The sequence below is a fragment of the Petaurus breviceps genome, unplaced genomic scaffold (genome assembly GCF_028583685.1).
Source record: "Petaurus breviceps papuanus isolate PSGF00001 unplaced genomic scaffold, PetGlider_PUasm1.0 185, whole genome shotgun sequence".
In the NCBI taxonomy this organism is placed as follows: domain Eukaryota; kingdom Metazoa; phylum Chordata; class Mammalia; order Diprotodontia; family Petauridae; genus Petaurus; species Petaurus breviceps.
In genome coordinates this window covers 36,783,938-36,795,138 of record NW_027185797.1, presented here as the reverse complement: position 1 = coordinate 36,795,138, position 11,201 = coordinate 36,783,938, and the positions used below count along the sequence as shown (strand labels likewise).

At 40.5% G+C, this 11,201-nt stretch overlaps 1 protein-coding gene across 1 annotated transcript; it reads right to left on the bottom strand.

The window, feature by feature from the left end:
- Positions 1–9,328: 9,328 nt before the first annotated feature.
- LOC138161514 (olfactory receptor 13H1-like) lies at positions 9,329–10,291 on the bottom strand. The gene has a single exon (XM_069088266.1). The coding sequence runs from the start codon at positions 10,259–10,261 to the stop codon at positions 9,329–9,331; it is 933 nt and encodes a 310-aa protein (XP_068944367.1). The 5' UTR covers positions 10,262–10,291.
- Positions 10,292–11,201: the final 910 nt, after the last annotated feature.

The following is an 11,201-nucleotide window of genomic DNA, read 5'->3' as shown; positions in this document are numbered from 1 at the left end:
TGTTGCATACTTGCCATAAATGACTTAATTCTTTTGGTTGTACAAATTGAGAGAGGACCACCAGGGAAGCATTTAAAAGAGATTTTGAAATATGCAACTTTTTGAATAGTGGATTATAGACCTTCGACATACAGATTTTTATGGGAATCAGGCTCCGTCATATTCCTTGAACTTTAAGGGAATGAAGCTGTACAGAGTACTGAGAATGGACCTCACATGGGTGAGAGATTTCTCTCTACCCTGATTTTAGATGAGACCCAATCTCCCTCCCAGCTGACAATCTCATCAACTCTTGTGTATTATAAAGAACATTCATACTCCAGATACATAAATGTAAGCTCCAGCCTCTCCAGGGAAGTTGGTGGTGTCAACAAGAGAATAGACACTGTGGCTCTGGTGTGTCCAGACCCTCTAGTGCTCACTGCAGTGTCAGCACTGAATGGAATAAATTCTAGATTTTATTTTCAGAATTCTAGCAAGAATTTAAAGCTACAAACCAAGGCTCTTTACCTGCACACTTTAACTATGTGGGATAGAGACAAGAGAACCCAGTGGACACCAGAAAGAATTTCACTATTCAATTTCCAAAATGAACACTGAGATGTTGGACTTTGGCTACTCTCTAGGACCAGAAGAATGGAAGGATAGGTTAGAGCTAAAACTCAGCAAAATGCCAAGAATGTTCTCTCTGTAGGATCCACTTGGGGGTACAATTCATTGGATCATTTTTCTGATTCCTTACTGATCAGCAAAAGATCTGAGAGGCTTCCTGTATCTATAATGGAAACCCTCAGAACCATCTCAAAGAAAAGTTGGTAAATAACATTATCATGGAATCCAGCAGTCTTTATTCATCACACATTTTGGTGACACTCAGGAAGAATGGAAAGATCTAGCTGTGTGTAGACTACTGAACTTTGAAAAAAAAAAAAAGAAATCAAAAAGAAATAAAGTGAACAAATACATTATGACTTTGGATTCCAGGTACTCTGGAGGGTATTCTAGGTAGCAAGTGACATTCTGTTTTTGGCTACACTAATGGATACTAACAGAATCCTGTGTCTGCCGAAGACCCCAAATACTAATTTCACATGTGTAGCTGAATTTTACTAGTTTGAGCAAATATTCCAAGGCACAGGGCCAAGGGTCCTAGCAACAATCCAAAGGCTCTTGGAGAAAGTAGTTGGAAATATTAATTACCTGGAAGTGTATGTATACCTTGGTGATATCATTATCAATAATAAGACACTGGAAAAACAGGAGGAGAGATCAAGGGAAGCATTGGATTGCCTGTGGCAAGACGGCCTAAAATGTTGAATTAACAAATGCCAATCTTTCAGAGGTTCTGTTGTATATGTGAACCACATTATATCCCAACAGGATGTGAAGATTGATTCAAAGAAAGGTACAAAACCTTGCTGTTGTTCAGTTGTTTCAATGTGTCCAAATCTTCATTACCCCTTTTTGCGGTTTTCTTGGCAAAGATAGTGGAGTGGTTTGCGATTTCCTTCTCTAGCTCATTTTACAGTTGAGGAAATGAGTCAAACAGGGTTGAGTGAAATAAGTGTCTGAGGCTGGATTTGATCTCAGGTCTTCCTGATTCCAGGCTAGGTGCTACACAGCTGCTCACAAGAAAACTTCATGAGTTGGTAAGCCTACAAAATCCTAGAATCAAGAAATTTCTGGGATTTGGTGGTTATTGTTATAAGTTTGTTAATTACTATCCAATATTGACTTGAAACCTACAAAGCCTTTTGGAGATAGATGGGCAGGGAAATGTCCCATTGCACCAGTATTGGCTTAAACAGAAGAGAGCAGACCTTTTGTTCTCCATACAGACTCCAAACTGGAAGGTTTGGAAGATGTTGAGTACCAAGAATATATTGGTCAGCAGAACTAATTTGTATGCACTGGCACAGGTTTGACTGCCTGTGAATTTCATCATCTTGTCCATGAGGTTGAGTTTTTGACTTTGAAGCAGGCTATCATTGAGAGTTCTGAGACAATGTCTAAGGATCCAAACACCAAGTATGGAAGGCAACAATCCACTGAAATATTCTGACCAGTTCCAGTGTTGATGTAGTAGTACCAACAAATCAGGATTTTTAGGTTTTACTACCAGCCTAGCAAAACTGATGTGGTTCAGGATGCCTTATGTAAAAAAACACATAAAATGAGAGCTGTGGTGAAATCAGAATGAGGTGGGAGGACAGTCAGTGACCCCCCAAAATATAGACCACAATCAAATGGAAATAGATCTAAGAGTCTGGGACTAAACCAGACAGGGTGACAAATGTTAAAGGATACAAATTTTGTTTCATTGAACCAACCTTCATGGCCACAGTTGTTTGTAGATAATGGCAGTGAGAACAGGTAACTGATAAGGGATAAAGACAAGCAATACTATCCAAAACAAAACACAAAAAGGAGTGATTTTCAGAATTGGAAGTTGTCAGCAGGACACCACCTGCATGCGGTGACAATGGCAGAAGGTGGAGCTATACAGTGGGATATGGTACTTTTAGTCAGCAAGCAAGTATTAAATACCCACTATGTTCCAGGCACTGTGCCAAGTGCTAGGGATTCAAAAAAAGGCATCTGGGATATACAGACCATGCCTCCCTTAGAGGAGCTCACAATTTAAAGGGGTTACAACATGCAAAAAACTATAAAGAAACAAACTACATACAGGATGAATAGGAAATGACCAATAGAGAAAAAAGTGCTAAAATTGAGAAGGGTTGGGAAAGGCTTCCTATAGAGGATTGAATTTTACCTGTGACTGGAAGGAAGCAGAGATGAGAAGAGGAGCCACAAAATTCCCAAAGCTGAGAGATGGAAACAGGAAATAGATGGTTTTACCCAGAGCGTGTTGCCCAATATGTATGAATACATTGATGGCCTTTGGCATATGAGTTAAGAAAATGTCCTAGAGATGATAAGAAAAAAAAAGATTGGCAGATTCAAGATGGCTGAGTATAAACAGGACTTCCATGTGGCTCCTGCATCCACCTCCTCCAATTCATGTCAAAAATGACTCCAAACAAACTTTGGAGCTACAGAACCCACAAAATGACAGAGAGAAGCTAACTTCCCACTGAAGACAGTCTGGCAGGCTGGCAGGAAAGGGCCAGCACAGCACTTTGGGAGTTGAGCCAAGCCCTGTGTGAGCTGGAAGTTTTAGCCTCATGGTGGCCACAATCAGCTGCTGGCTAGAGGGATTTCAGATCACTAGCAGCTGTGGTGGTTTCCAGACTTATCAACCCATAGATGATAAGGACAAAGTGAGAGGTCAGTGCAGTGTGGACTATGGGAACTGGTAGTTTGGGAGTACGGTCCAGCCTTTACCCCCTGAAGGGAGAAGTGACTGAGGCACCACGGCCGTGCAGCCTCCACCACATGGCTGCTTCAGAGCTCCTGGCCTGTACATTGTAGGGGAACCAAGCAACCAGTCTGAGGGGTAATCACTCTTGCTTTAACCTGCTTGGATCTGGATTGTGATCTAGGGTGGAAGTCCTGGGGTGCATGACCAGTTTGCCAAAGCATGTGGAGGCTTCAGAGAGGGCACCCAACTAGTAGCTCCAACAGCTGCGAAAACCTCAGCAATTTAGGACAAAGCTCTCCTCTCTGGTAGCAGAGTTCTACTGTGGCAAAAAGCTCAAAAGTCAAGTAATTGAGTGGCAAAGGAAGCAAAGCAAGCAGAGCAATGTGACATTAAACTACTATTTGGGGGACAAAAAGGATCAAAACATGAAACAGGAGGAAGACAGTGAAGTCAGAACTCCTGTACCAAAAGCTTCCAAGAAAAATATGAGATACCTTACAGTCCATAGAGGAGCTTAAAAAGGATTTTGAAAAACAAATAAGAGAAGTGGAGGAAAAATTGGGAAGAGAAATGAGAATGATGCAAGAAAATTATGAAATGAGAGTCAACAGCCTGACTGAAGAAAATAACACCATAAAAATAGACAAACTCAAATGGCAAAAGACGCTCAAAAAGGCAACGAGGAGAAGAATGCCTTAAAAAGCTGAATTTGCCAGATGGAAAAAGATTCTCAAAAACTCACTGAAGAGAATCATTCCTTCAGAATTAGAGTTGAGCAAATGGAAGCTAGTGACTTTATGAGAAATCAAGATTCTATTAAACAGATTGAAACAAATGAAAAAATAGAAGGCAATGTAAAATATCTCATTGGGAAAATCACTGACCTGGAAAATAGATCCAGGAGAGATAATTTAAAAATTATTGGACTACCTGAAAGTCATGATAAAAAAAAAAACCCTAGAAGTCATCCTTAAAGAAATTCTCAAAGAAAATTGCCCTGATGTTTTAGAACCAGAGGGCAAAATAGAGGTTGAAAGAATCCACCAATCACTGCCTGAACAAGGTCCCAAAAAGAAAACTCCCAGGAATACTATAGCCAGGTTCCGGAATTCCCAGATCAAGGAGAAAATATTGCAAGCAGCCAGGAATAAACAATTTGAATATTGTGGACACACAATCAGGATAAGACAGGATCTGGCAGCTTCTACACTGAGGGATTGAAGGGTTGGAATATGATATTCCAGAGGGCAAAGGAGCTGGGATTAAAACCAAGAATCACCTACCCAGCAAAACTGAGTATCATGTTTCAGGAGAATATATGGTCATTCAATGGAATAGAGGACTTGCAAGCATTCTTGATGAAAAAAACAGAGTTGAATAGAAATTTTGACATTCAGATACAAGAAGCAAGAAAAGCATGCAAAGTTAAACAGGGGAAAGAAATTATAAGGAACTTATCAAAGTTGAACTATTTATAATTCTACATGGAAAAATGATAATTATAACTTATGAAACTTTTGTCAGTATGAGAATAGTTGAAGGAAATACAAATATGTGTATATATATATGTCTATGTAGGAGGATATATGGACATATGAATATATATGTGTGTGTGTGTGTGTGTGTGTATATGTGTACAGAGGGCACAGGACCAATTTCATAGGAAGGGATGATAATTAAAAGGTGAAATTAAGAGGTGAAAGAGGAATATAATGAGAGGAAATGGGAAGAGATAGAATGGGGTACATTATCTCATATAGAAGAGGCAAGGGAAAACTGTTACAATGGAGTGGAAGAACAGGAAGGCAAAAAGGAATGAGTCAATCTTATTCTCATTGAATTTGGCTTAGGAAGGGAATGACATACACACTAAATAAGGTATCTCACTCTACAAGAGAGTAGGGGGGAAGGGGATGATAGGGGGGATGATGGAAGGGAGGGCAGGCTGGGGGGGGAGGGAATTTGGAAGCATCCACTTTTAAAAAGGGACAGGATCAAAGTAGAGAACAGAACAAGTGGGGGATGGGATAGGATGGAGGGAAATATAGTCAGTCTTTCACAATATATCCAGTATGGAAATGTTTTGCATAGCTACACATGTACAACCTATATTGAATTGCTTATCTTCCCAGTAAGGGTGGGTAATGAGGGAGGGAGGGAAAGGATCCAGAATTCAAAGTTTTAAAGTCAAATGTTTAAATATATATATAATATAATATAATTATTATTATTTTACATGTAACTGGGAAATGAGATATACAAGCACTGGGGCATAGAGATCCACTGTCCCCTACTTGAAAATCAGAGGGGGGATGGAGGGAGATATGGGAAAGAGCTGATTTGGGGAGGGGATATTCAGTGGGTTCACTGTTTTGGGGTGGTGGGTAGGGAAAAATGGGGAGAAAAGTTGCAACTCAAAATCTTGTGGAAATGAATGATGTAAACTAAAAAATAAAATAGAGAAAAAAAATCAAACAATAAAAAGAGAAAAAAAAATTTTACTGGTCCAAGAAGTCTACAGATTTCACTAAGAGGCATGTGTATATACAAAAAAAGTCATTACTGACTTCTAGGTCACATGACTAACAAGATGGACAAGAAATTTTTTTCTTCAATGCTCAAGAACTCTCAAAACTGTCCAACATAAGAAATATGCCCAAGCAATGCAGTTATTGCAGTGGTATCCCCTTTTGTCTGACTTTGTGATGCCATTTGGGATTTTCTTGGGAAAGAGATTGGAGTGGTTTGCCATTTCCTTCTCCAGCTCATTTGACAAATGAGGAGACTGAGGCAAAAAGGGTGAAGGGACTTGCCCAGGGTCCCACAGATAATAAGTGTCTGAGGCCAGATTTGAATTCAGGAAGATGAGTCTGCCTGACTCCAGGTCTGACATTCTATCCACTGAACCACCTAGCTGCTCCAGATGTTGTTGTTGTTCAGGTGTCTCTGACTTTTTATGACTCTATTTGAGGTTTTCTTGGCAAAGATACTGGAGTGGTTTGTCATTTCCTTCTCCAGCTCATTATACAGATGAGGAAACTGAGGCAAAGAGGGGTAAGTGACCTGTCACAGCTAGTATGTTTCTGAGGCCAGATTTGAACTCATGAAGATGAGTCTTCCTGTCTCCAGAACTGGCACTCTATCCACTTCACAAAGCTGCCCAGTATCTATAATAATGTGCATATACTGAGCAGTTGCTCTGTTTCAGATACTATGCTAAGTGCTAATTATATACAGTCCTTTCCTTCACAGAAATTACATTCTACTGGGTAAAGATAGCTCCTCGGTGCAGAGCCAAGATGGTGGAGTAAAAGAAGGAACTTGCTTGAGCTCCTGCTCTAACCACATCCAATATCTGTAAAAAAGTAACTCCAAACAAATTTTAGGGCTATAGAACCCACAAACTGACAGAGAGAAACAAATGCCCTGCTGAAGGCAGCCTGGCAGGCCATCAGGAAGGGTCTATCACACTAGACTGGGAGCTGCACACAGTCACATGTGAACTACACTGGCCCAGACTCGTGGCCCAGACTAGCTGGAGCAGACTTCAGGAGAGCAATTCACCACCAGCTGTGGTGGTTTCCAGATTTCTTAACCCATAAGCGCCAAAGAGAAAGTGAAAGGTCGGTGGGGAACTCTATTAGAACTGGGTGAGAGAAGAGCATGCTCTGGCCCTCGCCCCTGGGTCAACAGAGGTGGCAGAAGCATGATGGCTGCAGCTGTTGCCACGTGGCTGCCTGTGAAGCTACTTGCCTGCAGATTGTAGGGGGACCCAGCAACTTTTCAGATGGTAATTGGTCTTGCTTTGACCTGCTTGGATCTGGGTCGCGGTCTTGGTTGGTGGTCCTGTGGTGAGAAATACCAGTGTGCTAGAGCTTGTGGTGGCTGTAGAGAGGGTGCACATTCTATATCTGCAAGACATGATTCAAGGTGATGGAGACATGCATTTAAAATATAGTCTCTGACATCAAGGAAATTACCTTTTATTTGGGGATGCAGGATATACACAGATAAGTAAATACAGCCAGACATAGACTGATGTCAAGAGGGAGTGGTTATTAAGAACTTGAGAGAATAAGAAATAAAGCCTTCATGAAGGAAGTGAAAGCAGAGTGTGCTCTGAGGGGGATTCATGGGGGAGGCAGGAGTGGGTTTCCGACATTGGTTAATGCCATGAAAATTCATGGAGGGAAGAGATAAAACAGTTATGAAGTGACGTTTTATGACATGTGATGTTTGTAATGGGAGAGGAACATGAAATAATACTGAGAATGTAAGTGGGATCCAGATTGTTGAAGGCAATGAGGATTTTTTTTTTTTTGCAGGGCAGAGGCCTGATCAGCTCTGTGCTTCAGGAATATCAGCTCAGTGCCATCAGTATGAATCTTTTTTTTTGGATCTCCTCAGTGATGAAGAAGAGATAGAATTCTAGGAGATTGACTAAGAGACTCCTGCAATAGTCTAAGTGAGAGGTAGGGAAGGTCATCTGCAATAGAAGCTGTGGGGGGAGGTGACAGAGGACAGATGTGTTCTGGATTGGACACGACTTGACAAGAAGTGGCAGCTGATAGGATAGGTACATGGTGGAGGAGGAAGACCCGAGGACTCTGGGTAGTGAATGTGGGTACCTGGAATGATAGTGATGGCATCAACAGAAAAAAAAATGTTTGGAAAAGGGATGTGTGTGTGTGTCTGTGTATGTGTGTATATCTGTACATATGTGTTTGTGTGTCTTTCGAAAATGAAATTTAGTTCAATTTTTACAATATTTAGTTTCAGATATATCCAGCTGAAATCAACTCCCTGTTTGCAGGAAGAGTCCTCTAGTAAATATGATGATAAAGATTACTTTTTTGCTTTCCTCAATTTTGTTTTTATTTATTTATTGGGGGGGGAGGCAGCAATTGGAGTTAAGTAACTTTTCCAAGGTCACACAGCTAGTAAGTGTTAAGTGTCTGAGGGCGGATTTGAACTCAGGTCCTCCTGACTCCAGGACCAGTACTCTATTCACTATGCTATATGGCTGTCCCAATTTTTTTTGTTTTTAAATTCAATACAAGAAAGAAACTGCTATGAAATGAAACCCACAGCTATTTACAACTTTAGAAAATTAATGATAACATTTCCATCATTCCCTCTATGTCTCCTTCACTCTCTATGTACATTTCCCTCTAGGATTCACACACGTGTGCACATACACACACAGATATACACATACATACATATACATGGATATATATGAATACATATGAAAATCAATATGTATGCAATTCACTTATTTCTGCTTTCTTGGAGTTGTATTATCTTTACGTATCTTTATATACAATATATTTACAATTTTTTATCATGCTTAATCATTTCATTTTATTAATATTCTAGGATTTATTCAGCTGTATCCCAACCATCAGTTATTTATATTGCTTAGAGTTTTATTACAAATAATGCCTCTGTAAATATTATTTTATAAATATTTTTCTCTTGTAAAGCATTCTTATGGTTGATAAGTAATAAGGATATTGTTGGGTAAAAGGGTGTGGTTCATTTTTACGAACGTTTCTGTGTGTTACTAAATTTCCTTCCAAAAATTTGGATGGATTTGCAGTGGCTCCAGCAATGCATGGCAGTAACTGTTTTATTATTGCCTTGTCAACATGTTTTTGTCCCTTTTATTTGTACATGTATATAATGTGTTCAACATCTTTCACTCCCACTAATTTCACTTCCACTGCACAATACAAAACTCAAAAAATAGAAGACTGATAACAACTATTCAGACTTTATGTGCTTGCCTAGGCTATATATCTGTAATAGTAAGTAGCTAAAACTGTGCCCTCTCCATGTCCTGTGTGGTAGAAACCACAACAAAGATCTCCATGGGGGATGGATAGATTTCTAGAAAGCAAGATACCTTAAGAATCACAACTTCCTTTCATTTTTAATAATTTTGCTTTAATATCCACTCCTCTTCTGGATCTTCTAAGAAGGGAACCAAAGATCTGTTTCTTAGGAGTCATTCTTTCCCTCCATTAGTTTCCTCAAAGCTCCCTTCACATCCTTGTTCCGAAGACTGTAGATAATAGGATTGAGCATGGGTGTCACAATACAATACAACATGGAGATGATCTTGTCTTCATCTCGGCTGGCTTTGTCCTGGGGCATCATGTACATGGAGATGGCAGTGCCATAGAAGACAATGACCACAGTGAGGTGGGAGCTGCACGTGGAGAAGGCTTTCCTTCGTCCATCAGCTGAGCGCATCTTCAAGACAGCTCCCAAGATGCGTGCGTAGGAGGCTAGGATAAATGTAAAAGGTACCAGGAGAGTTAGGGAGCTGGTGGCCATCATTAATAATTCATAGAACTTCAAGTCATTACATGCAAGCTTGAGGATAGCCAAGAGTTCACAGGAGAAGTGGTTGATAATGTAGTGGCCACAGAAATCAAGTGGCATGGTCAGGACTGGAATCACCGCAAGTAGAAAGGATATGAACCAGGGTACCACTGCGAGCTGGACGCAAAGCTGAGGCCTCATTTTCACTGAATAATGCAGTGGGTCGCTGATGGCTACAAACCGATCATAGGCCATGATGGCCAGAAGAAGACATTCTACAACCCCCAAGTAAAGGAGGACACACATCTGTGCCAGGCATTCACTCAGGGAGATGGTGGGAACCCTGACCAAGCAGTTGATGAGCATTTGAGGTACAATAGATGATGTGAAGCAGATGTCCAGGAAGGACAGATTGCTGAGGAAGAAATACATGGGGGTGTGAAGCTGGGAGTCATAGTGGATCAGGAGAAGAATGAGGCTATTCCCCAGCAGAGTGACAAGATAGGACAGCAGAAGTAGGCAGAAGAAGATGACCTGGGCTCTGGGATACTCTGAGAGCCCCACCAGAATGAAATAGGTCACAGCTGTGACATTTCTTCGATCCATAGCATTTCTTTTCCTCTACCTGAAGTAATAAGAGAAAAAAAAAACATCAGTTTTCAAAGTAATTATAATAGACTTTTTTGTGTTCATGACAGACCAACTTGCATGAGGACATTCTTACTCAAAGTCATTTTGACTTTGTTTACCCATCAGCGCCTACATAGAGGATCTACGTTGGTGACTGTGGCCAAAGCATTTCATGACCCGGTGTCCGTCTTTCTCGGGAGAACTTTCTCTACATTTAGCTGAGTTGGTTCAGAGATGTCATCTAGTGTAATAAGTGTTGGCTTCATATATAAAGATTTGCCATCATGTTTTGCATTATAAGATATTGTATTTAAGGATTCAGAGTTACCCTGATTCCATAATGAGACATGAGGCATAGGACGTAAGTTGAGACAATCAATTACAATCACAAGACGAATGGCAAACTCAAACTCAGATGCATATTTTACACTGTCAAAGCACTTAGAGAGATCCAAGAATAGTAGGGGTGGGTGGGAAGAACGGAGGACACTGGACTAGGAATCACCTGGCCCTAAATCTAATCCCAATTCTTTCAGTGATTTCTTTTGGGCAAATCAGTTCCCTCTCTGGACTGGGAGGTACCTTTTGATTCATAGTCTGGCATAAACAATCTTGCCTTATCCTTATAACAACCTTCAGAGCCACATTGGGTAGGCATTTTGCTGCCCATTTGAAGATGAGGAAACCAATGTGGATATCCTGAACACCAATGTGAAATGTACTTCACAAGGCTCTGCCTATTGGCATCTCATTAAAAATTTACTTATGCTTTATATTTTATCATCTTTAAATCCAAAGATATCCACATATATCTTCTCTCTCACTATCGTACTTATTAGTCCTACCTTCTGAACAATCCTTTGCAAGGAAGAAGAAGAAAGAAGGGGAAAAGCAGCTTAGCAAGTCTTGCTGACAT